Source organism: Apiospora kogelbergensis, assembly GCF_038363985.1.
Source record: "Apiospora kogelbergensis strain CBS 113332 chromosome Unknown utg000002l_segment0_segment0, whole genome shotgun sequence".
In the NCBI taxonomy this organism is placed as follows: domain Eukaryota; kingdom Fungi; phylum Ascomycota; class Sordariomycetes; order Amphisphaeriales; family Apiosporaceae; genus Apiospora; species Apiospora kogelbergensis.
The window spans coordinates 3136130-3161483 of record NW_027117419.1 but is presented as its reverse complement, the minus strand read 5'-3'; the positions used below and the strand labels follow the sequence as shown (position 1 = coordinate 3161483).

The 25354-nt window shown below is 53.5% G+C and overlaps 11 protein-coding genes across 11 annotated transcripts; 3 read left to right on the top strand and 8 right to left on the bottom strand.

The window, feature by feature from the left end:
• Window positions 1-218: 218 nt before the first annotated feature.
• On the bottom strand, window positions 219-1192 carry PG998_003923 (uncharacterized protein; the record flags this gene model as incomplete). Its single annotated transcript, XM_066870741.1, has 2 exons — window positions 219-972; window positions 1056-1192. 2 exons carry the CDS (start codon window positions 1190-1192, stop codon window positions 219-221), a joined length of 891 nt encoding a protein of 296 aa, XP_066734491.1.
• Window positions 1193-2427: 1235 nt separating this feature from the next.
• Window positions 2428-2709, top strand: PG998_003922 (uncharacterized protein; the record flags this gene model as incomplete). Its single annotated transcript, XM_066870740.1, has 1 exon — window positions 2428-2709. One exon carries the CDS (start codon window positions 2428-2430, stop codon window positions 2707-2709), a length of 282 nt encoding a protein of 93 aa, XP_066734490.1.
• Window positions 2710-4938: 2229 nt separating this feature from the next.
• Window positions 4939-9230, bottom strand: PG998_003921 (uncharacterized protein; the record flags this gene model as incomplete). Its single annotated transcript, XM_066870739.1, has 2 exons — window positions 4939-5664; window positions 5730-9230. The coding sequence occupies 2 exons, from the start codon at window positions 9228-9230 to the stop codon at window positions 4939-4941; spliced, it is 4227 nt and encodes a 1408-aa protein (XP_066734489.1).
• Window positions 9231-10019: 789 nt separating this feature from the next.
• PG998_003920 (3-ketoacyl-CoA reductase) lies at window positions 10020-11101 on the bottom strand (the record flags this gene model as incomplete). The annotated part of the gene is made up of 2 exons (XM_066870738.1): window positions 10020-10874; window positions 10958-11101. The coding sequence occupies 2 exons, from the start codon at window positions 11099-11101 to the stop codon at window positions 10020-10022; spliced, it is 999 nt and encodes a 332-aa protein (XP_066734488.1).
• Window positions 11102-12073: 972 nt separating this feature from the next.
• PG998_003919 (uncharacterized protein) lies at window positions 12074-12616 on the top strand (the record flags this gene model as incomplete). The annotated part of the gene is made up of 1 exon (XM_066870737.1): window positions 12074-12616. The coding sequence occupies one exon, from the start codon at window positions 12074-12076 to the stop codon at window positions 12614-12616; it is 543 nt and encodes a 180-aa protein (XP_066734487.1).
• A 106-nt stretch (window positions 12617-12722) lies between these two features.
• PG998_003918 (UDP-glucose--hexose-1-phosphate uridylyltransferase) lies at window positions 12723-13993 on the bottom strand (the record flags this gene model as incomplete). The annotated part of the gene is made up of 3 exons (XM_066870736.1): window positions 12723-13597; window positions 13648-13835; window positions 13893-13993. 3 exons carry the CDS (start codon window positions 13991-13993, stop codon window positions 12723-12725), a joined length of 1164 nt encoding a protein of 387 aa, XP_066734486.1.
• A 471-nt stretch (window positions 13994-14464) lies between these two features.
• PG998_003917 (uncharacterized protein) lies at window positions 14465-14884 on the bottom strand (the record flags this gene model as incomplete). The annotated part of the gene is made up of 1 exon (XM_066870735.1): window positions 14465-14884. The coding sequence occupies one exon, from the start codon at window positions 14882-14884 to the stop codon at window positions 14465-14467; it is 420 nt and encodes a 139-aa protein (XP_066734485.1).
• A 125-nt stretch (window positions 14885-15009) lies between these two features.
• Window positions 15010-15240, bottom strand: PG998_003916 (uncharacterized protein; the record flags this gene model as incomplete). The annotated part of the gene is made up of 1 exon (XM_066870734.1): window positions 15010-15240. The coding sequence occupies one exon, from the start codon at window positions 15238-15240 to the stop codon at window positions 15010-15012; it is 231 nt and encodes a 76-aa protein (XP_066734484.1).
• A 756-nt stretch (window positions 15241-15996) lies between these two features.
• Window positions 15997-16473, bottom strand: PG998_003915 (uncharacterized protein; the record flags this gene model as incomplete). The annotated part of the gene is made up of 1 exon (XM_066870733.1): window positions 15997-16473. One exon carries the CDS (start codon window positions 16471-16473, stop codon window positions 15997-15999), a length of 477 nt encoding a protein of 158 aa, XP_066734483.1.
• Window positions 16474-17121: 648 nt separating this feature from the next.
• Window positions 17122-18963, top strand: PG998_003914 (uncharacterized protein; the record flags this gene model as incomplete). Its single annotated transcript, XM_066870732.1, has 2 exons — window positions 17122-17214; window positions 17461-18963. The coding sequence occupies 2 exons, from the start codon at window positions 17122-17124 to the stop codon at window positions 18961-18963; spliced, it is 1596 nt and encodes a 531-aa protein (XP_066734482.1).
• Window positions 18964-19777: 814 nt separating this feature from the next.
• PG998_003913 (glycoside hydrolase family 61 protein) lies at window positions 19778-20942 on the bottom strand (the record flags this gene model as incomplete). Its single annotated transcript, XM_066870731.1, has 4 exons — window positions 19778-19794; window positions 19875-20277; window positions 20357-20564; window positions 20659-20942. The coding sequence occupies 4 exons, from the start codon at window positions 20940-20942 to the stop codon at window positions 19778-19780; spliced, it is 912 nt and encodes a 303-aa protein (XP_066734481.1).
• Between the last annotated feature and the right edge of the window lie 4412 nt (window positions 20943-25354).

Sequence of the window (25354 nt, the reverse complement as noted above, 5' to 3'; positions counted from 1 at the left end):
TATAGCATTGCTTTTTCGATCGTTCCCGGTCTTTCATCTCGGGGGCGAGAGATGTCTCTCTATCTATCTCTCTCTCTCTACCTTCGATAAACCAAACGAAAAGTGATTAATTATGTACAATATCCGATTGTTACAGATGACCGACCTGCCACCTGCAAGATTCGTTTCCTTCTCTGATGGCACATGGCGTTTCCGCGGGCTTGTTTCCCATCCACCCATCAATCGATTCTCTTGGCGATCCCCCAGCCGTTCCCGACCCCCTTCCCATTCAGGCCGTACCCGAGGGGCGTCGCACCGCCCAGGCCGCGGCCCCGGAGCCTCTTGGGCAGGACGACGCCGAAGAAGTATACGGCGCTGGCCAGGACGCCGGCGGTGAAGGAGACGAGGCCGTAGAAGATGGTGCTCGCGTAGACGTGGCCGCCCATGCCCGCCCACTCGACCTTGCCCTCGGTCTTGGGCAGGGCCGGGGTCGGGAACCAGCGCACGCTGAGCGACAGGGGCAGCGGGTCGCCGATGACCAGGCGCTTGGTCTGGCTGCTCTCCATGTGGCTGAGCGGGCTGGTGCTGTAGGCGACGCCCGAGTCCAGGACGCCCGAGTCGTGCGGGTGGACGTGGTGCTTCGGCGTCGAGTGCAGCAGCACGTTGAGGTGGGTGCTGATGTGCAGGTGGCTCTTTTGCAGGGTGCCCGCGAGCGCAAACACCAGCGGGATGTACTCTTGCTTGTAGGGGGCCTCGCCGACGGCCTCGATGTGCGGCGCGGGCCGCGACGGCAGGCGGCAGGCCAGGGGCGCGTCGCTGTGGATGTAGAACTCGAGCAGGTGGAAGAAGGGGTCGTCGATCATGGCGATGGTGCAGTTGACCTCGCCCTCGTGGCCGTAGCGGAACTCGAGCGGCTTGGACGTCTCGTTGCACACGGGAAAGGGGATCCACTGGATCTCGTCGTGGGCATCTTGGATGTGCTCGCCCGTTTCTCTGTGTCGCGGCGAAGAGTGTTTGTCAGTCAGTATGCTAGACCACGATGACGTAGACGTGCAAGTGCCATGGGAACAACGTACGTGCTGCGGTTCATACATGAGACGGGGATTGAGGCGCCGTAGTGGTAGGCGGGCAGGACGCCCTCGCGCAGGGTGGCCGTCGCAAAGTGCACCAGCAACACCAAAGCGCCGACGAGCGCTCTGGAGAGTGACGGCATGATGGGCGGATCAAGGGAAGGGCCAATTGCGACTCGAGACCGTGCGGGATAAAGATGGTGTGTGCCTTGGCTTATTTCCAAAGGTGGCAGCACATGTCTGGATGCACAGCGGACGGTCGGGGCACGCAAATGGGTTGCTTGCCGGCCGGTGCAGTTGGCGATGGTGTCCCGAAAAACAAAAACCAGGTACGTAATCTTAACCTAGAAGGTTGAGTAGAGATGGAACGGCTTGACAGCTCTGGCCTGGACTGGAACGGCTCTGGCCTAGCTGGCCTGGACAGACGGCCTGGTCGGGGGTTCGGTTCGCTGGAGCCGCCAAGCGATCGACCACTAACGGCGGGGATTTCAGTGGCCAATGGTTCTGGCTGGCCCTGCTGCACCTTCATCCACCTTCATCTACACACACTCGAGAGTTCACAGTCTGCTGTCTCGCCTGCCCCTGTTTTGTTTCGTCTCGACTTCTCTTTGTCAGCCCAACTACTTGGGACTGCCTGTGTTTCAGCAGCTCTCTCTGTGCGAGGTGCCATCTCGCTACCCTCCAATGCCGCTATCCGTGCCCTGGCTCTGCTGCTGCAAGATATGCACTCCGGAAGCTTCAGGCTGTCGATAGGCGTGGCGGCTTGCCTATATATGCTACGGGATTGCGAGAGCCTCGTATGTTACTTGCCTCTCGCTAAGTAGCTTCGTCCTTGCTTTGGAGAGCGCTCCTCACTTTCTCACTTTCTCACTTTCTCGGATGTCTGTATTCGGCTCTTTCCGTCTGGCCGGTCCGCTCGTCGCCATCTGCATCCTGTCGTCGCATGTGGTCCTAGAAGTCTAGACCCTAGTGTCTCTCCGTTGCCATTGCCATTGCCAAATATATCTGGTATATATATATACATATACAGGACATATGCCACGATCGTTCACATCACGCAGATATATCTATATCATCAACTTCAGTCATCACTATTATCAAAAAGCCATCTTTTGGCGAAGAGCTCCCTTCATTTTATTCTATGTGATAACAATACACTGCCAGACTCTATCCCTGGCTTTCGTCTCATTGCAGCTCGGATGATCCTCCGGTATCTCGCCGGTAAGGACCACGGGTATCTTATCCAACGCCGCCGAGTAACTACAAACCAGATTCCCGCAAGTGCTTCCCATCCTTGTATTACCTCCCAGCCCAAAACTTATATTACACGAACAACCAACGATTTTCCGAACACTCAACGCCAACCAATAAACCCAACATGGACCCAATGATTCTAGAGCTCATGTACTACTTTCGATACTCCATCCGCAAGCACGTCGCGTCATATTCTCTCTTCGACTATGGCGAGGAACAAGAGGAGGGGCTGGATGAGAATGATCAGTCCTCTCGCCCCTTGCCGCAGCAGCGGCCGAAGAAGTCGACCTACTATGGCGCCATTGCTGGTCTGACAGATCAGCCCCGGGAGGCACTACCGAACCAGCGGGAGAACCAGCCTTCTGTTCGCCGGGGCTCGGTGGACTCGACTTCCTCGGCGTCGTAGCAGCTCTGGGGAATCTGGGCGTCATCGAAGTCCTCGAAGGCGTCCCAAAACTCGTCTATATCCTGCTGGGGTTGTTCCTGTTCCTGCTCATCCTCTTGCTGCTGCTCCTCAAAGTAGACTCTGTCGGCGTGTTGTCGGAGGAGATGAAGGTACCCCGGGTTGGCCGAGTGTCCGTGGTTGACCCGAGCGCCGGACTGGCAGCGTTGCTGTGGTTGACATTCACGAGGCACAGCATGACCCACGGATAATGATTCATTCTGGTGGTATGATGGTAAAGACCGACCTTGCTGCCAGTGCGAGATGCCTCTAGCTCTTGAAAGATCTCTTTTCGATGGGCCCGGCTGGAAGGGTGGGGAGAAGCGGCCCGGCTTCTGGATGATCCTGCCGATGGCCCCCCTTTCTTGAATTGCCCCTGGCGGCTGGGGAGTTCCAGATTGGGGAAACCCGTCTTGATAGGCAGCTCCCAAGAGCTCTGGAAGGTGACCAGAGGGCGTCGTCTGTCCGGGTGGGGTGAGGGAGCCCGGCTTCTGCAGTTCTTTTTGCTGTTGGATCTCTGGTGGGTTGGCCGGCCTCGAAGGATGGACCCTTCGGGGTAGAAGGGGGCGATGAAGAAAGTGTTGTGTCCTTGTGAGGCAGCTCCTCGGATTGGGCAAAGCTGATGTGTCGACGGGGTCCATCAACAATGGCGCGAGTCTCTGCAATGTTCTTATCGGGTTTGTCGGTAGCGCAAACCATGTCTTCCTCACTCTCGTTGATAGTCCAGGTCTCCCCCTGGCTCTGGGCGACGGCAGTACTGTCAGCCAACTGAGCACACTGGGCACAATAAAGTTCGAAAGGCATCTTGACTGCTTGGTGTTCAGATTGTGGTGACGATGATGGCGAGTGGTCGAGTCTGTGAGTAGACGAATGAATTGATGGTGTTTGAACGTTAGAGCTTCAGGAGAGTGTATGAGCTGAATGAGTTTGTGAAAGGGGAAAATAGCTAGCGATATATAGGCGTACCTAACACTATCGGAGATGCAGGCTGTCCAGCCATAGTTGTGGAGGAAAAGCTTGATGCGTCGAAGGTACCGGAGAAAGCACTTGGACGTGGCCCTAGGCACTGTGCCTTTCCAGCCATTCCACGAGAATTATAGTTGACACCAAACCTGGGACTATAGGCTGCCAGTATCAACACCCATCGCCCCTGCGCTTTCTTTGGGGTTTCGAGAAAATATATATTCGCGACCTGGGCCTTGGCATTGCGGCCCGGCCCAGTCAGCCACCCCTTGTTCCTGTCGTTTTACGTAAAGTGGCAGTTGATCATGGCCTGGCAGCCAGCAGCCGGGGGACTGTTCTGTTTTCCTATGAATCATACTCGCACGGGTGGATTTCATTACCCTCAATCCGGGCATGGTGTCCAATGGAGATACTGATAAACTATAGCTTTTCACCGGTCGTCTGCATCTGCAAGCAGTCCCAACGCAGAGCCTTGGCAGAGCCGATCTCATGTAACATACTGACGAAGCTTTGCATCACGATTTCATATTGACAATCTACTCTCAGTCTCCACTGAGCACAGCAGCACATCAATCAAGATAGATTGGCCATGCTGGTTTCGCCTTGACTGCGACGCCACCACCCTCGAGTTAGACATGTACCCGCCATGGTGAACCATTAATGGCTCACATAACGTTATCAATAGAATTATATTCAAGCGAAAACTGAGCAGTACGGTTTGATGACTATATATATATATAAGAAGACCAGCAGGTTCGTGGAATGTTGGTGGCTGAGGTTGCTGGGAGTCGGTTGTACGGACTTGAGTACCGGAAAAGTGAACACTGTATATGAAATTATTATACAAACAAAACATGACAAAAGATAGACAGACAGGCAGACAGACAGACAGACATTCTTGGTAATAGGTCACATGCATTATTGATCGTGACTCCTATGCGCCCCCTTTCTTCATGGAAAAAAAAAACGCCCGAAGCACCGGTCTTATGCCCATCTCAGAAAGCCTACAATTGCATCAGAATGATAAATTACATCTCTCTCCCTCTTTCTTTCCTTCCGTCTCTATCAACCTCGCTGTCCATCCTGAGAAACAGCTAGCGTCTGCCTCTCCATCAGACACCAGAGTACGTTTCGCGTGCTGATGGCCAAGCTATATCATATTCTTCATCGCCAGGCGCGGCTTGCACCTCTTTTCAACAACTCTATACCCCCTTTCCTTATCTCTCGGTATTACAGGAAGCCCATGCTAGCTCTAAAGCTGCCACCGAAGCCAATGGCTCCATCTATCGACCTCTTCAGGTCGCGGACTTGTCGCATAAGCTCGGGCATCTCCATGCCGCCCTCGTTATTGCCTCGCGCGGTCCGGATCCAGACATCGCATTCGGATACCAGAATACCAACCCATTCCGGCAGATTTTGCTCCGGGCGGCCGGTACGAGCCAACTCCCTCATCCATACGCGCACCGAGTACACAATCCACTCCACCACCCGCGAAAGCATGGCGCCTCGGAACGGGATTTCTTGCGACTCGAACATCCTCTCCAAGCAACGGGTCACTAGGTCGTGGCTGACTCCAAGTCCAAGGAAGACCATGATGGGCCAGTTGGGATCCGCGTTCATGCGACCATCCTGCGCATTGTCTACAGCGTAGCGGCAAAGATCAGGGAGAAGCTGGGGCACTGGGAAGATGAATGAGTCGTTGGAGGCCCGGTGGCACACTTCGCGGATGACACCAATGATTCTCTCATACGGCTGAGGTGGCGGTTCGGGCACGGTGCCTCTGGCGTTGCGCGCCGCGTGGAAAGCCTCCCACTGGACCGCGACCTCGTTGTGCGTTCGCTCAATAAGCGCACTCCATGTCTGCTGGATGGTAGTGGCATTGCGGAAGTCTGCGGCGTGGAAGATCAGTAGCGCCAGGTCATGGTATTCAGCTTGGTCGGCGTATTCATTAAAAAGCTGGAAGAGAACAGTTAGTATCGGTGGACCAGGGAGGCTGGGAGATTAGATAAGGGATAACTTACTTCAGACAAGCCCTGGATAGGACCGTCCAGCGCCTGAGTGACTTCTGGAATCCTCTCGGCGGATATGCGAGGGTCGTTTTGAAGGCGCTCCAGCAGGGTGTCTTGGATATGAGCTACTTCGAGCAACTCAGTCACCGTGTGGTGAAGCATCTGCATATCCTGTCGGCTAACACCAGGAGTCGTGACACTAGCATTGGTCTTGGCGAGGCTGAGCAGGTTGAGTCGATCCTTGATAGAAATGGGGAATTCGGACTGTGCCAGGTCGGCTTGTACTTTAGCAGCCTCGAAGTAGCGGGCTCGCGCCGTGTAGTACCGGCAGAGGAGCTCCGCGTGGCGGAACTCGCTAACAGCCAGGCGTTGTAGGAACGTGACCACATGCGGCGACTCGACATTAAGCAAGCGTTCGGTCCATCCTTGCTGAACATACCAGTCGTACAAGTCGAAATGGAATACCTCATCTGGCGCGCCGTTCACCACCTCGTAAGCTTCGTCCCGTTTCGTGGCGATCAGCGTCTTCTTCCCGTCCACCATTTCCGGTTCCATGCTTGATGCGGCATCCAGGTTCTGAAGGACGTGCTGAATGAGCTCATAGCAGTCTTTGCGCTCCAGGAACGCTCTTTCTCTTGGATCATTGGCAGGCTTGTTGTCATTGAACCAAGACAGAGCGGTGTTTCCACGGTCTTTTTCTTGAGCGACGGTGAGACAGAGTTGAATCGCGCCAGCGAAATATCTCAGGCCAATGTATTGCGTCACAATATTATCGAGATTCGCCGGGCCAAGACTCCCTGCCACTTTCTGGAAAAGCCTCAGACTCTCGGCAAGGAGAGTGCGGGACGTGTTGGGGTTCAGCGCTGCGTCCGACGCACGCTTCAGTTGCTCCTGCGCGCGGAAGATGACGACATCATCCGGACTACAGAAGCTGCCGCAGCGCCGTCGTAGAGCATCAGCTACCGTCTCGACATTAGCTCCGCTTTCGATATTACGGTTCACAATAGCTTTGACGAGCACCTTCGCAAGGTCCTTTCCAGCTGTTTGGGAAAAGAGACGCTCGAAAGTAAGCTCTCGAAGCTGCTGACGGGACGCTTCGTCCAGGCGCGTATATATATCTGTGACGCGCTCATCGAACAGCATAAGCACAAAGGAAATTCCTTCGGAAATGCCCGCCATCAGAATCTGAAGAGCATGCATAGCCTGGTGTTCGCCTTGGAAAGCGACTTCTTCGGCCTTGCTGCCAGCCCGCGCCAAGTCGGAGGGTCCAGAAAGACCTTGAATGAGACCCCTGTTAGCGTCGAGGAATGACCTGAGACGCTCCAGGTGCTCCTGGACGGTAGCCAGCTTAGCATTGGGAACCGTCGACTTGATGGCCAAAGCACCGGCCGCATCTGTTCCGAGACTAATGACTGGCGATGTCCATAGCGATCGAATAAGGCGGCTCAGGTACAGACTGAGAGCAGCATGCCGGGATGAGGGTCGGACGGATTCAACCGTAGGCGCCTGTCCATCCTGTTCAGGAAGCATAGGGTTGCCACCAAAGTTAACAAATGCCTGTCTGGCACGATCCTCGATAGCTTGGTCAATAGCACTCCGTCCAGCACCCATCCGCTGGTCGGCTGACCCTTGGCCACAAGCTACCGCCAAAGCCGCCGTAACGGACTCGACGCGGCCATACAGACTTTGGAACTTGTTGAATTGGTCCTTGAGCCCCTCATCGCCGGCGGTTGTCCTGATGGATGCGGAAAAAATGTCGACCAGTCTCCTCCTACGTATAACTATTACGCCAGTGTTGGTCAGAATCGCGAACTCGCTGGTAGGGGTGTCAAATTGCACTGCCAACTCGTTGCCGAATCCCAAGGGCTGGTTGGTCGCGGCAAACGGCTTGCTGATCAGGCCAATGTCTTCGGCCTTGCTATTGATTTCGATCCAGTTGGCTTGTTCGTAGTTTCTCAAGTTCTGAATATGACTGGTGTTCTTGATACGACCTGTATCTGGAGCCGACGCAAAGACCACGTCGTTCTCGCCCATGTTTTCCTTATGAACAAATGCGATGAAATAACCTGGTGCGTATCGTATGGCCTTGCGAGTAAGAGCCAACGACTGAGAGCTAATATCAATGTAGTCGCTGGGTCCGCCATATGGATCGCGGGGGCGCGCCTGTCGGTTTTGCGTCGGTGGAGGGAACTTAATGGACTGGAGCTGCATGCTCTGCGGAGCCGAAGCCGCCGAACCGGATGAGACGTAAGTATTACTCGTGGCACTGAGGTAAAGACGGCAGCCGGTATTAGTGACGGCCATGAGATGAACCTTGGCATCCTCGGTAGATGCGATGGGAGAGATAGCGATGATGTCCATGCGATCGCTAAGCAAGGGCGAGTGGCTGGTGAGCATGTGAGATACATCGCGCAGGCAGTCGTTCTTGGTCTTCTCGATAACTTTGGTCAACCTGTCGGCTCCCTCCATGTGGTAAGTGCGAATGGTCGAGCTGCTCGACAGGGAGTAGAGCAGATTCCTGGTATCGTCGATCACTATATCGACAATGTACTCTTGTGATTTGCTGCCCCATATAACGGACGGAGGTCGAGGCACGACTGATGTCCACCCGGGCGAGGAGTGGTTGATCTTGCCAGTTCTACTCGAGAACCACTTCTCTTCCTGCTGGTAATAGAGTTCGTAAATATCTGGTTCGGACTGGCCCGAGTAGAAGATTCGACCATTAGCAGCCGCTGCAATAACGCGAGCTTCGGTGCCTCGGAGCGGCAAGGTCATTTTTGTCTGGTATAAGGTGACATTGCTGGCTCCATTTGGCTGGATGTCTGCTGCCACGCCAAGGAGGAACATCTCTTGCACCGTCGACACCACCAGCATGTAGTTGATTTCCTTTACGAACACGCCAGGCTTAGGAGCCACCAGCTTGACTGCCGTGATGCTGTGTGGGTTATCCTCGTAGCCAATGAGCTCAGGGTTCGGGTGCGTATAGTCCCATAAGTAAAGACTGTTATCGACGGTCACCCAAGCGTAGTTGAGCTCGCCGAAGAGACCCATCATGGTCGAGACCTCGGCCGTGTTGTACTGTTCAAAGACGCGCTGGGGGATCTCGTAGACTTGGGACTCGGCAAAAGGCGCCCACGCTGAGTCGAAGCTGGGCATGTCATATTCGGAAGAGACCTGTCGGCAGTAGGCATCGAGCTCGGGGTAAGCCTCGTCCTGGGTAAGCGCGCTGTTGATGTAAGTTGCAGCTTTAGAAAGAGGCGACTGCGGTGGGCGCGGCGCGGCGATCTGGGCTCCTCCGTTAGCAATGGGCGGGAGAGGTCGTCCATTTTGAATCGGGTCATCGAGTCCCTGGGGACCGAGACCTTGCTGTACAGGCGCGTCTAGACCTTGGCCAGCTGGCTGGTCGCCGAAGAGCCGTCTTCTAACCGGATCTTGTTGGGCGGCGAATTTCCGAGCGAGTGCCGGCGTGTGCATGAAAGCGCCCGGGACAGGGCGCATTGGTGTTGCTTGCATGTTGAAGAGAGAGTTCCGAGGTCGCTCGGTTCGATGGTGGGCTTCGAAGGGAGAGAAGATGGAGACGGAGGGTATTTGGGGTCAATAGCCGTTTATCTGCAGCGGCCTGCAGACAAAACGAAGGGTGTAGTCAATGCCACTTGAAGCCGGCGAGGCACCAGGTTCGGCGACAAGCTACCAGGGCATCAATGGCAATCGACGGAGCTCTATGCAAGCGAGTGCGCGTAGGTGCTTGTAAATGCAGACAGGGAGGCGGCGGCAGGCAGACCAAGGAACGGCGTCGAAAGGCTTGCGTCCCTTTGTGAGAAGAAGGTCCTGTTGTTTGAAGGGGAAATGCAATGATTGATTGCAACGTAGGTGCTTGTAATGCTTGGGAATCGTGACGATGTTTTGGTGGACTTAGTGGTAGCAATCCATCGCTCAATTCTCTTTCTGTCTTTGCTTGGCCAGGCCCGTGTCGCGCTTTCATTCGTACCTTACTTTTTATGAGAAGGCTGGAAATTTTAGGGCGATCGACTGGAGCTCTCCCAAGCTTGGGCGCGCTCTGTCATGCCAATAAAAAATTGGCCTGCAGCAAAGCTCCCCAGCTGCTTCTCGCAACAAATGTACACTAAGCCCAAAGCAGTATCTACATAACAAATATACACATGCACAAGGAGACACTCTGGGAGATCGGCATGTATTGATCAAGGTGAGCAAGGAATTCTAAGCTGAGGCATCTGTTATATATTAACTGGCTACGAATCAATCCACATACTGCAGACACTGCCTGGCCGTCTTGTGAACCCCCTACTGCTTCTTTGCTTCCCGGGCAGCCTTCTTCAAAGCTCGGTTGCGAATGTCAACGTGCATCTTCAGGGTGGAGGACCTGAGGATGTTGCTGCCCGTACCCAAGAACGTCTCAGCAGCCCAAGCCATCAAGGCGTGGCTCCAGAAAGGCGTGTAAGTGTCGGGCATGGTCTGCCAGCTACCAGTGCCAATCTTGCCCAAGGCAGAGCGAACAAAGGCACGCGCACTGGGAATCAGCATGCTCGTGCGACGGACCTTAGACATGGCCGTGGTGACCAGGTAAGAGAGGCAAAGCTGCACGTCAACATTGCTGGACTTGAGCTCGGCCGCCAGAGACGAAGACCACTGTTGGAGGAAGGCCTTAGATCCGGAGTAGGTAGCGAGGTAGGGAGAAGGTGCCCAGCCGCCAAAAGAGCCCATAGTCAAGATGAGACCGCGCTTTCGCTGCTGCATACCCGGGGCAACGATCTGGGTGACCTTGAGGGTGCCCATGCAGTTGATGGTGATAATGTCCTGCAACTCTTTCTTCTCGGTCAAGACAAACGGCGTGGGGATGCTGTGGGACTGGCCGACGTTGTTGATCAGGATAGCGACGTCGAGATCCTTCACCAGGTCCGTCAGACGTTCGTAGTCGTGGTCGAGGTCGGCGCTGAAGTCCATCGCCAGGATCTTGGTCTGGATGTGGGTGAACTTGTGCTCGAGCTCCTTGGAGAGATCCTGGAGTTTGGACTCGGTTCGGGAGACGAGAACGAGGTTGAAGCCCTTAGCTGCAAGCTGGCTGGCGAACTCTTTGCCGAGGCCGTCCGAGGCGCCGGTGACAACAGCCCAGGTGCCCTTCTTGCCATACTTGCGCAACTACAAACGAGAACAACAATTAGACGCCGGTTGCAATGGGGTATAATAGACAGTTGCAATTGTGCGACGCTGCATAGACTTACGTTGGTTCCGCTGAGGACGAAAACATTCAGGAAAAATTGCAGATAGCCCAATGCCTTGGAGCCCAGATACAGAGCACCAATACCAGCAAACCCCAGCAGCACCACCTGCGGAACAGCGCTCAGGATATCGTTAGTGTTAGTCATTCTGAGATAAACTCGAGGCCTGGAGATCAGACTGATTCGTTATTGTGAAAACCAATTGAAGTGATCTAGCAAGGAACGGGCAGGGAAGGGGACCCTTCAGTTTGACAGGAATATGTCAAGGTGGTGGTGTCTTCACTTTCTGGCATGGCACATGGAAAAGTTGCTGGGATTTGTTGAGTTTGTGTGGACGTGAACCCCACGCGCCGGGAGCGACCCGGCTGGAGCGTCATGGCCAAATCCAAAATTATTGTCTTATGTTTACGGCTCATTGGTCGAAGCTATTGCTATGTACGGCTGGGCAAATATAGTTTCTTCTGCCAGGGACAGACTTGGAATTACTAATACTGCGCTCAGCGCTCACCATGAGCATGATGATGCAAAATTCGCTCTCGATTCCGGGCAGCAATCTAACGTCACATACCAGGTCTCTATCTAGGTACGTTATTGGTATGGACTTTTGAACAGACCAGATGAGGCCGGCGCTGGATTAGTGTTACATAACGACATGGACTCAGGGTCAACATAACTTGGGAGCACCCCTACGAGAATGAGCGATCAAGTCGCAAAACATACCTCAAGATAAACGAAACGAAACAAATGGCTGTCTCCAGGAACAAGTACAGCTCTAACTCTCGAACTTCGACCAAGGCGTATAGAGACATGGCACGTATCCTCTTTCAACCTATCAGCCAGTGCCTGGCAGTTGTTCGGTATCCCCTGCATGGGGCAAGTCGCTACCTGTGAAGCTTAGGCCAGGGTCTAAAAGAAATCAGCAGATCGTCTGGTGATAACAGAGCTGAAGGGATTCCTCGAAGTGGGTGCTAATCCCCCAACTAGATTGACTGATTGATCCCAACTCAATTGCACCTCCGATTATCTTGTGGCCAACAGAAGCAAAACCTCTCCTAATTCAATACACTCTCCAATTCTCACAGTCAATCGATCAAGTCTATCACCCGTAACAAGTAAACAATGGACATCCTCGCCACCTATCTGCCCGCGGGCGACAAGGGCTACCTGCCATACTACATGTTCACCCTCTCCCTGATCGCCGTGGGCAACTCGCTGCAGAATTACATGACGCTGCACTTCTCGCGCCGCTTCTACAACGGCCGCTTCATTGCCAACAAGTCGCTCCCGCCCAAGACGGCCACCTTCGACCCGGAGGACTCGACCAACAAGTTGATCCCCGTCCCCGCCTCCGCCACCGCCGGCGCGACCAAGGGCAAGACGGCCAACACCGTCGACCAGGTCACCCCGCTGGCCGCCCGCCTCTTCGGCACCTACACCCTCATCTCGGCCATCGTCCGCCTCTACGCTAGCTACCATCTCAACCTCGAGCCCGTCTACATGATGGCCATGTCGACCTACCTCGTTGCTTTGGGCCACTTCTTCACCGAGTACTTCTTCTACAAGACGTACTACATGGGCGGCCCCCAGCTGATGCCCTTCTTCTTTGCCACGACCGGCACCGTGTGGATGGTTATGCAGAAGAGCTACTACGTCGACGCATAGAATGGGCAAAACATAGAGGGGCTTAGGCGGGTCATACAAGCATATATATACCATGTAGAATAATGTATAATCGAACTCGGCCAAACCTCCTCGTCCTTCTCTTATTCTATAGGTTCTTGCGATACAGCTCGCCACCGCAGTCATTCCTCAGCCTGGCCGCGGCCTGCTCGGGCGTGATATCCCTCTGGGGCTCCGCCATGAGCTCGTACCCGACCAGGAACTTCCGGACGGTCGCGGAGCGCAGGAGCGGCGGGTAAAAGTGCATGTGGAAGTAGCTGTTCTCGACCTCTTCGGCGGTGCCCTCCAGCGGGGCTTGGTGAATGCCGGAACTATAGGGGAAGCTGGTCTCGAAGAGGTTGTCGTAGCGGCGCGTGACCTCCTGGACAGCGTCGGCGAACTGCAGCCGCTCCGCGGCGGTAAGGTCAACGAGGGCGCGCACGTGGCGCTTGGCCAGGATCATGACCTCGAAGGGCCACACGGCCCACCAGGGACACACGACCAGGAAGGCGTCGTTCTGCCACACCACGCGCTCCTGCTTGTCCATCTCGAGCTTCACGTAGTCGGCCAGCAGGTGGCGCCCGCCGTGCTCGACCCGGTACTTAGCCATCTGCACCGCCTCAGCTGCGGGCTCCTCGGGGAGCGTGCTTGTCGTCCAGATCTGGCAATGCGGGTGCGGGTTGGAGCAACCCATGGCGGCGCCCTTGTTCTCGAAGATCTGCATGTAGCGGAGCTGGTCTTTCGGCGGCACCACGTTGGTCTCCGCAGACGCCTCCGTTTGCAAGAGGTCCAACTTCGCAGCGACCTCGGTGAGAGGGTTTGTAGAGGCGAGGTGCGATGCATAGATGCGGGTCCAGGTCTCGATGATTGGAAGGATTTCGGCAGGAGACATGTCGGGGAGAGTGACGTTGTGCTTAGGAGAGAAGGTCAAAACGTAGCATCGGCCCTTGACGCCTTCTGCGCGGAGAAGCAGTGATGCCAGGTCTAGGGCAATTAGTTGTAATCTCGAAAGCGAAATAAGCGGACTACAATACCATCTTTGGAAGACTCGTCCTCGTAGTCGGCCTGTTGCTCCTTCACGGCGCTGTAGTCGTTCACGAAGACAAGAGTGTTGCTGTAATCGGGGTTGCTGTCGCCAGATGCGCGCGAGTTTCGGGGGCACAAGTAACACTTGGGGTCGTACTCTGGGAGCTCAATAGTGTTTGGACCTTCCTGTTGGCCTCTTCACGTTGTACGCTTAGTGAAAAGGCCGCAAACCAGCTCGCGGTGTTTCACTTACTGCCATGGTCGCTTGGTCCGGTGAGGCGAGACCAGAAGCCACGATCCCCTCAACGGGTTATAGCGACGATGCGAGATATCGTCGAGGATCTTGTCCGGCATTGCGGCTAAGTCGTAGGGAGAGTAGGTGTGAATATTTGACGTAAGACTACATGCGAAATAGACGACTTCCAATGGTTTAAGTACATAGACACAAAGTCAGTACCTGGGTCCGGGGGCCCGCATAGGCGCGGGGCATCCCTCATCACATGCGATGGTGGGGTGAGAAAATGAACGAATATCGCGATACATCAGGAAGGGAGCCCCACGGATTTCCCAATGATGTAACTGAACAAACTCCAGAAACTACAGCCTATTATGCGATGCAATCTACAATCTACGATACTACCTAGTAGAGTACGCCCCAAAGCGGTTCATCGCATGGCCTAGAATGGTCTGTTTGGATGATTGACAGCAATGGTAACGATAAAATAATAACTGACAGCAACAGGATTCAAACTAGAGGTAGCTGCCGGCGGAAAACTAGCGGAAATTCAATGATTACGGTGCCTGCTAGCCTTTCTAGACAGACCTCTACCATCCGCCCGGGATTGTTGTCGTCTTGTCATGCCCCATGATCACAACCACCTGACCATGACCAATCTCTGTCCAACCATACCATGGCTCTTCTCGGCCAATCCAACCTTCTTGCTTTACTCCGGCATGATTGATTACCCTCTTGAATCCTGGGATCTTCTTCAGGTCTTCCTGTACCCAGGGGTGGTCCCAATCCATAACTTCACGATCGACAACTGGCGAATCACCCGCTTCCGGCGGATCAAACTCATGCTGCGCTAGCAACCAGTCCTCCTTTACACAGGTATGGAAAATGCCCCAGTACGCGGCAGGCTCAAGACCCTCGATGATGTATCCTCGCTCCCGTCTGAAGAATGATTCATCGTCACCCATGAGGACCGCGGCTTCCCTCACGGCGAATGGATCGTCGACGTCCATAGTGATGAGCAGCATGGGCCAGCGCGCACGCATGTCTCGTTTAACTTTACGTCTTGTCATAACATATTCAAAGCTTTGCAGGTGTTGCAGGCTTTTAAACTTGTTATGAATCCCGGAGCCCAGCTCTAGGTCTTGCTGTTCGGGTTCTCCCTCCAGGGCACAAGTACGCGGCGCATGGGACCCACGAGCTCCTCGAGAGACTGGAATGTCTCCTCGCCGGTCGCCTTTTCTAGGTCTAACACTGGGCCAGACAAGAAAATGCCGTCCCGGGTGCTCTGAAACCAAGGCCATCCCATGATATCGTTCCAGCCCCATCGCAGCCCCTTCTTCACAAGTTCGGCACGCTCGTCGCTCATCCTCTCCCACCAATGTTCTCCTTCCTTGAGCGGATGCAAGAGGTACCGTGACTCTTTGCAGACTTGCGCAGTGTTGTGGCGCGGGTAATGATATCGCGTTTTCTTGCGTAGTTATATATAAGGCGTGACACTGAGATTTACACAAAAGGTCGATGTTGTATAGATGTAGATAAAGGGGAAACTCGAGCATATACGAACGACACCGATGATATGATGTGATTGCAATTTACTGTTTTCCTGCACTGGTGTCAAGTCACGGGTATGATATAACGCAATTTACTGTCTGCTGCGCTGGTAGCAAATGTGACGCTGGGCTCGGGTCCCTGCATCGTACTTCACGCGACCCCAGTCGGCTCGGAGTCCTTCTGAGCTATTTTTTTTTTTGGAATTCGATCAATCAGGTTATTTGACTAACTGAGATCGTATTGTGGTGAAAGAGCAGCCAAAAGCAAGGATCCTGAAAGTCGCCTTTTCCGTGAATACCTTCCGATACAACCGTATCCTGCACAGGCGAAGAGTACATGATTTTAGTCCCAGGCTGAGGAGCATGCATTCATAACCACGTTGAAGTCGGGATTTCATGGTGGGCATTAGATTTCTTCGCATCCTCATAGGCATACCGCATGCCTTTAGAGGACCTTAGAAAGTGATACATCGTTCAGATGTGATCGCTGGAGGTTTTCCAGGTGTCAAAAATTGGCAAACCCCCAAGGCCCAAATGCAGTCTGGGAGAAGTTTGCGGGCCAGAACTGAGATCTACTGACTCGATGGTAGAAAATAGAATCTTCCGCCCGCAATAGCGAGAATACTCGCGCTCCAGATCCAGTAGCTCCAGGCCAGCGGCCGCGCATCCTCGGCGCCGTACTTCCACACGGAAAACCCATCCACAAAACCGACGAGCGTGACGAGGCCCTCGAGCGCCACGACGGCGCGCATGTTGCCCTGATATTGCAATGCGAAGAACGAGAGGCCGAAAACCAGGTCGCGGCCGGCTTTGGAGTAGAGGTGCGCAGTGAGGACTTCGCGGATCTTACCCCCGCGCGCAGCCGGGTGGACGTTGTCTTGTTCCTTCATATCATCGTCATGTTGCCGGACTGGGAAGGCGATCTCTGCCTGCGAGGGCGAAACTAGCCCTATGATACCCAGGCCCAGAAAGCAGGAGCCGAGAATATAGCCAGGCGGAATAACGGAGGGCTTATTGAAGCTCTCGGAGAGGAGCCGCTTGAAATCCATCCTTGTTGCGAATTGTGCGCAGGCAGGTGCCAGATAATTGCAGCTGGGCACAATGGTTTGGTGTTCTTCCAGAGGATAATGTACCTCAAGCGGCAAGCTGCAGGCTACAAGGTCTTGAGTATCCTAAACTGAATGCTTCTAGTGGTGCAGTCTAGAATTGTCACTTGCATCCCATCTGCAGAGCTATTATCGCTACTGCTAGCTGCGGGGAGCCGCCGCCGCCGCTCTGAACCAACGCCGTCTCCACCGCACCATCTAGATAGAGAGGTCACGTGGGTGCGGCTGAAAGTCTGGGGAGCAGACGCTTGGGCCAGCATGGCCAACAATCCGTTTTAGCGCGTGTCGCATCAGTGCTGGAAACAGGAGCTTGGACGGAAGAACCACCGCCAAACCCCCTGGCATTGGAGCCTGGCGCAAGCAACAAGGGCGCTCGCACGACATCATCGCAACCATTATCCATCAAAACAACAACCACAGCCTCGTCGATCCATCGACATACGCATATCAACACACTGGTCGAACTGAGCGCTATCCGGCCGACGTTAATTGAGTGTTGCACCGCCTGTCGTGCTTCGATCATTCGCTGTTCATCTTGTCTGGGCCTCAAGCTGGCCTTGAGCTCGGTGGTACCAAGTTACACCAAGCAAGATGGGTGTTATTCGCAAGAAGACGGCCACGAGGGGTGGTGAGGGAGGGGTGAAATACGTCTGTGATGTGTGCTCGGCAGATATAACCTCAACCGTAAGTCGTCTACCGGCTTTTGCTCCGTTCTTTTTTATTCGCATTGTCGCGTCGCTGTCTTGTCGGATTGCTGCTGCGGCCTTCTCTTCTCGGCATGGTGGCTCCCCGTTCCGATGTGTCAGCCAGGCTCCGGGTGCTGCCACCTGAACTACCATGACCCTTCCTCCCCCACTCGATTCTCTGATGCACATAGCTCTCTTTCTGAGTGCGTCTTGATGAATGCGGTTTACTGATACCTAATGATAGGTCCGGATAAGATGCGCCCACAGCGCTTGCAATGAATACGACCTATGCGTACAATGCTTCTCTAGCGGCGCCTCGAGCGGCTCCCATCAGCCGGCTACACATCCCTACAAAGTCATCGAACAGAATTCAATACCAATCTTCGACGCAGAATGGGGCGCCGATGAAGAACTTCTACTATTGGAAGGATGCGAAATATACGGCTTGGGCTCGTGGGCGGACATCGCTGATCATATTGGCGGCTACCGGAATAAGGACGAAGTACGCGACCACTATATCAAGACGTATGTCGAGTCACCATGCTTTCCCCTGCCGAAGCGATGTCGTCCCTCCGACATGGAATTGGCGCAGGAGATTTCACGCGAGGAATTCCAGGCCCGCAAGAAGCGGCGGATCGAAGACCGAAGAGAAGCCCAGAAGAACGCTCCCGCGATGGCTCCGAAGACGAAGCCCACTGCCAGTGTACCTTCGTGCCACGAAATCCAAGGCTACATGCCCGGTCGTTTGGAGTTCGAGACGGAACATGCCAACGAGGCGGAAGAGGCAGTGCAACTCATGCAGTTCGATCCTGGTGATGGCATCAACCCTCGAACCGGCGAGCTGGAACCAGAGATGGAGCTTAAGCTTACTGTCATGGACATATACAACGCTCGGTTGACACAGCGTGTGGATAGGAAGAAGGTCGTCTTCGAACACAATCTATTAGACTACAGGGAGAACAGTAAATTGGAGAAGAAGAGGACAAAAGAAGAGAAGGACCTACTCAATAAGGCGAAACCGTTCGCAAGGATGATGAACCATGACGACTTTGAGAGTTTCTGCCAGGGCCTGGTAGACGAGCTGAACCTGCGTCAGGCCATAGCCCAACTACAAGAATGGCGGAACTTGAAGATTGGTGATCTTCGCAGTGGGGAGAAGTATGAGCAGGACAAGGCATCTAGGATTCAAAAAGCTATCCCCATGGGCTCAATGGACCGCGAGCGCTTGGCAACCGCTCAGCGATCGAAGCAGAACACGCAGCCAGAACCTCCAAGCGGTGCGGCTTTGTTGATTGCACCCGAGTTGCCTTACCGACCAGCCACAACCGGTGCCACTCCACACAACGCTATGGATGGCACTAACCTCGAGGCAAAACCGACAACCAATGGACACGCTGCCACTAACGGCGCCCCGAACGGTGTATTGGCCAACGGTACCGGTCCGGCCGCGAACACGCGGCAGAAATTTGTCTCGCAGCCCATCTCAGGCGTGCAGCCTCTCAATCTCAGCCAGGACAACGCGCCTGACCTGCACCTCCTTACGCCGGAGGAGGCGGAGCTCTGCAAGGTGTCGCGGCTGCAGCCCAAGCCGTACCTAATGATCAAGGAGCAGGTCCTGAAAGAGGCGCTCAAGGGCAATGGCACGCTGAAGAAGAAGCAGGTTAAGGAGATCTGCAGGTTGGATTCCCAAAAGGGCGGCAGGATCTTTGACTTCTTTATCAACTCGGGATGGATCGGGAAGGCCTAAGCAGAGAGGGCCAATGCACATACGAAGGGCACGAATGAGATGGCTGTCTGAGCCGCAAACCGGGTGGCTCACAGCGTTAGCTACGTATCCGACTACTCAGCGACACGTAAGGAAACTGTCGCAACGAAGACATGCACATCCCATCTACATTGCATGGGTCTACGCGTGACATGGTTACAAGCAAAAACACTACTTCTTACTACACATAGATGATACCTATTTAGTTATGCATATATATATAACCATAATCTTCAAAAGAGCAGATTGGCTTCATGACAGTTTACCTTCCGAAGCCTCGTGACAATATGATAGTGGATGACAGTGATTTTCGACATTTCCTGTTGCCTTCCGTTAGCGGTTTCTGGTCAGTCTTGTGGCTACTAAACGTTCAATCTACTCCAGTACTGACCGCTGATGTACTTGCTTCTACTCGTCCATATCCACCAGGGGGGACTCAACGACTAACTTCATAATCATGGACCGCTTATCAGCAAGATGGGAAGGGATTTCAACAAAGGCACAGCAACATACACGCATCAGGTAGCGAAGCCACATCATTTCGACTGCTAATCGAGGCTTATGCTCAATACCAGGTTCTATTCACGTGTTCAAAAATGAACAATGCATCGGGTCATACATATATACAGGGTATTTACAGTTGTTCTATGTACGTATGCGAAGCGTAACCTGAAAGTGATCTGGAGTCCAAGGGAGTCATCGTCAATACGCCCATTCCATGCTTTCATTCCAGCATTCGATTTATGGAACGACAGGAGAGCGAGTTCTTTCCCTCCTACGAGGATCCGTGGATGATTCAAACGCATTGAGAGTCTGGTAAGGTCCAGTCAGATATGCGATACGACTTGGGAAAGAAGACAAAGGGGTAGGCTGCTTCAGACATGACGACTTACAGTACTCGTTGGTAGCAGAGCAGGTGCTGCCGCTGGCACAGGCAGTGCAGCCGCTGTAGCCGTTGCCGCCGCATTGGCCGTACTTGGCGACGGAGCAACCGCCGCTGCCACCGCCGTTGCCGGGGTTGTTGGTCGGGCTAGAGCCAGCGGCAGTCGTGGAGGTCCTCAGGGTCGTTGTGGGCTGAGGGGCGGGCTGCTGCGGGTTGCTGCCGCCAGTGTTGCCGCCGCCACCTCCGCTGCAGGTGAAGACCGAGGGGCCGGGCACCGTGTAGCTGGTAAAGCCGCTGTAGATGTTGGCTGTGTAGCCCGGATCCGTGTCCTTGAAGGCGCCCGGGATGCTGACGGTGGCCGGAGAGGCGCTGCCGCCGCCGGATACCTTGATCTGCGCACAGCTTGTATAGAACTGTTTCCGTCACGTGTCAGTCAAACATATGTTCTGCGACAAAGAGAGAGGGCAAAGGGGCGATCAGGAGAAAACGTACCTGGGGAATGCCGGCGGGCCAGGGGTTGTGGATACCCAGCTGCGAGATGCGGAGCAGGTACTCGCCGTCGGGGACACAAGACGGAATGTTGAAGGTGTAGGTGCTGTCGAGCTTCCACGAAGCCTGGCCGCCGCTGAAGGTTGGGCCCCAGTCCTTGATCTTAAACCAACCGCCGCTGCCGTCGTAGCTGGCCGCCGACCCGGGGGGCCTTGGACATGTAGCTTGATTATCCCGATCGTGTCAGCTATCCTCGTCTTGGCTCTGTTCTCCCTTGTGTGCTGCGAACGAGCAAATCAACTTACATGGAAGTGGGACCCTGGTGGTAGACGGGCGTGTCGGTGGTGAAGGTGAAAGAATCACCGGCCTTGACGGAGACAGTGTCGGTGCCAGATCCTGAGGCGCCGACGTTGCAGCGCAGGTCGTTGGACTTCAGGTCGGTCACGGGCGAGTTGTAGTTGCTGTTCTTGCGGATGTACTGGAAGAGGGACCCCTTGGTGCTGCCGATGTCGAGCTGCTGGAAGATGTAGTGGCCCGACACCTCGCTGGCGGCCAGCGAGAGCGCCGCGACGCTCAAAGCTCCCTTCATCTTATTTGATTGGCGATGAAAGTTTACAAGAAGGCTCAGCAAGGAAGACTAAACGGATAGTCCGGGGAGGCTATGGGCGACTGGTTGCAAGCGGGAGGGTTGAGGAGCGAACAGTTGAGACGGACGATCAGGGAAGAGTCAAAAGTCTACAGGATGCGGGCGAGAGAGGGACGCTATATATCGAACGAGATGCCGAGAAGCACCCTATCTTCCGCAGATAACCAGCCCACCAAGATCGAGGAAACGGGGCCGTGATCCAGGTCACGCAGCAAGCACGCGCTGTCCCGTCCATGCAATCTCGGCACGCATGTAGACAGCTGTGCCAGGGAGTGGTGGGCTGCTGTCTGGTTCTCGTTACCAGACAATGAACAGCGGTAGGTGGGTAGCGTTCGGCTCATGGCCCGAAAGCCTTCGCATCCCTTGTCCTCCCAAGAGAAACAAGAACCCATAAACGGTCTGAAGAAGCAAACGGAAGGGGTTTGTCCAATCCGGGCCTGTGCGGGCGTCCCGAATAGGAAGTGCGGACTCTATGCCGCCGCCGGTTGTGGGACTGATCACCTCGGTCCACGTTGGCGTCAGCGGCTCGATCGTCCACCAATCCCGGATGCTCATTCTATATTAAAGAAACACGCCAAATCGGCCTTTTGCAATGCGGGCTCGCACTTTCTGATTTGTCTGTCTCCCCACGAGCCATATTCTTCCTGGTACACCACTCCCAAGTCCTCGCTGGGCAGGCCTCTTGGCAAAGGTGGCACAGCACGAATCCGGAATGCTACACGCTCGTGCGGGGACACATGCGGTGTCCGCTCGACAGCGCTGATGGATATTGACTTGACATATCTCCGGATGCCAAGCCACGGCATGGGTTGGGTTGAACTATCAAACCTAGGGATCGTGCATATAGGGCCGATAGTGCGGCACTAGTATCTGTATAGGGAAACTGTATCGCAGTGCGGTAGTGAGATGCCGGACACATTATAGTTCCAATTTCTTGCTTCCTCCTTTCTGGGTCACTCTGATGTTCAAGGTGAAAAGTTGCCCCTGACTTTTAAACCGCGCCGTGCCGTAGAGCAGCTTTGCAAGCTTGCGAATAATGGAGTTTCGTTATGAAAATGGCAGCGCGGAAACGGAGATATCTAATACAATAGAGAGTTCATGATGGCCCAGTACACTACACCAGAGTTTGGTGTGCGGGTACTGATTTCTTTCATGCCTCCAGCTGATGGTCTTGCTGTCAGGTAAGCTCGCCAAACAGGCAAATCCGGATCAACTCGTGTCAAATCTTCTGACCATTGGGTAGTTCCAATGTCCCGATGCTTGTGATATGTATAGTACAATCTGGGCACCCACCTACGGGATTTGGCTTGCCACGGCCAACCCAGATGGCATATGAGTGCTGGTTGCAGACTTCATTTCACCAAGTCTTCCCAGTCACAGGTACTTCGAGCATAGGTGTAAGCCCCTGGTTCCAGTCCCAAGATATCGTTACAAAGCTCCTCTTTTACAATACCCAAGTCACGTGTCAGGAAAGGACGAAGAATCCATCCATTAACAACTAGACAAGTGACTTCCCGCTCAAAGTCAAAGTATTTTACTTTGCCTTGATGTGTTCTACTAAGGTGTTGCCGAATAAGTGAGGAGTAGCGTATAACATTGGAACATACCACTGAGCGCCAATGACTACCATAATTTTATGAATGCCGATTTTACCAGGTGCTGTATACACTCGTGTATTTTCGGCGCGGTGTAGGTTGGCATCAAGGTTTTTCTCCAGATCGACGAGTATCAAACCTGGTAAGCTGTTCGTTTTGAAGACTCCCAAAATTACTGGATACATTAGCTTCTTCATAATTTATATGTAATGGTACATTGGTCGTTGCGAGTTTCGACAAGTTGAAAATGTGCTGTATGATTACATGGTGAAGTAATATAAGGATGGAGCACTTCCCCGAGCCCGTAGCCACTGTGAGTCTACAATTGTATACAGTTGCTTATATAATCCTATAGTGCCTCTGTACACTTAAATAAAACGAAAGGTATATCTAGTAAGAACCGTTCACTCTTAGTAAATCGAAGTGATATCCCCCGAATTCGAATAGTTATTTATTTAATATTTAAGGATGTTTACGTTAGGAAAATACTATACTACCCCTTAAATATATTAGATATTCTCTTTTAACTAGGACATAATGCACCTAAGCACATCGAACATCAGGTAACCCTTACGTGTGTTTATTGTAATGCATAGCCTCTTCAGCAGCGGAGAGTCTAATGATGGAGTTTAGGCGAACATTCAAATAGTCATGAATGAACATTATTTATACTCTTACTAAATATGATTCATATTTTATAATGTTAAACCGACATGAAAAGGGGCATGTTATCACACAGAAAATCGGGGTGTACGGAGTCGTGTCGTGACCTTGGCCGGCTAACCCGGGTGGCTTCCCGGAATGAGTGGGGATATTCCGGTGGTCACCATGCGGCGCTGGTCGGTGAATATCTTCGCTGAGCCCCTCCGATCAATAGATAAAAATAGACACAACTTGATTTGGGTTCCTGTTATTTGGAAACCAGTATCCATAGCTTCCGTACATAGTAAGCTGAAGAAAGCACCCCTGTGGTTGCGCGAAAAGAACGGGAGCTTGACGGCGTCAGAGCTGGCGGCGACTCGTGATGCAGAGAGAGACCTGGCTGCTGGCAAAGCCGGCAAAGACTTTGATAGTAACAGCTCAGCAGGGCTTTGGGCATATGCGCTATTCATTGTTTGTGTTACCAACTGATCGATCTGTTATACAGGGACTCTCGCTCTTCTCTCTCTATTTGCCTTGCCTCTGACTATTGCTCTGACGGCTTACCCAAAGACCATACGGATCGCACCGCGGAGGAATTGGGCCTGGGGCTTATTGTCCAATGTCTGCAGAGCCACTCGCTCTGTTGGACGAACGGAGGAGCTCGGCCCAACCTTGGCGTTGATTGATTCATATCACGATACGAAAGCGCGTCAGACTACCCCATAGACCTAGAGCCATTCCGGCAAGAGGCCGGCTTGGAGTTTGCCAACAAGGAAAGGAAGCGCCAACTACACGCGAGACTACAAGTAACTTTGCAAGTTGTTGTACGACCTTTCTTCTCATGGTTGCCTGCATCCTTTTTTTAGACGGACGATCCATTTTTCTAGATAGACGAGTTGTCGAGCACCATTCAGATAGATGTACACCGTAAGGTCTCGGTGCATGTGGCCTTACCGCCTGCTAACTTTAGATTCGTGTGACTATTCGGGAATCTTGCTGTGGAATTGGCTAGGTTCTAGAGCGTGAGATTGAATGCCATCTCTATACTCACCATCTTGAAAGACATGTTTCGTCGACATGGCAGGTGAGCAGTGTAGCCTGAAGATACAGCAAGCACGGAATTCGGCATCTAATAGAGCGTGTGTGCTTGTCGTTGGTAGCACAGCGCTGACGCCAATCCTTCGTGGCGCTGATCCCAGGGATCTGGGCATCTCCACAGCGGGAGCAGGGGAGAGCTCAGTGCAGAACTCAGTGCTTAGAGGCCAGAATTTCCACAGGGAGGCCAGGGGCTCAGCGAAAGAAAAGCCACCTCGCAGTGGAAAGGGAGAGAGAGAGAGAGAGAGAGAGGGAACGGTGGGAGCTATGGGGCAATTGGCAGTCTTACGAAGGAATTGACACCAAAACTATCGTGAACTATTATCATTAGTCAGGAGGGGCGACCAGTTCAGCTGAGGCTTGCTACAACTATTTCCTAAGAAGCAATAGTATACGGGGGGCTTGACCGTAACCGACAATTTTTACTTCGGATGCCAAGCTGTCGCGAACGTGTGTTAGAGGCCAGCGAAACATTGGATCCCTTCGCGTTGGGCAAAGCAAAAGTCGGCGCCTATTCGTGATGCTTCAGAAAAAACATAATATGTACGTCTGGGAGTACCCAACCTATCGAGGTCTGGTCTGGTGCCAGAGAGGCTGGCTGCCGGCTGCTTGGGCTGGCAGGTCTTCAGACCAAGTACATACATACCATACACGCGTGCATCACCAGCCAAGGTCCAACACCAGCCAACGGCGCAAGTGCAACGACACAGCCTGGCAGCAAATAACGAAGAAGAAAATAAAGATGAAGAGGCAGAGAAAGACTTCGCCATCAATCCTGATTCTCCATTCTTCTCGCCGCGCCAAGATGGCTGGCTATTTTGTCCGTTGGTTTCGCGTCCGAAAAGCGAGTCACGAGTGCTGCTGACCCCCCAAGACATTAATTCTGGACTGGACGGTACCTGTGCTGAGTCTGAGTCGCCCAAGGCCGCGCAGTCTAAATTAGATTATTTCCCTCCCTTGCTCTTCCGCATACAATACTTAGCCCGGCATCTGCCATTTTGTTCTGTTTCCCTATGTTTGCTC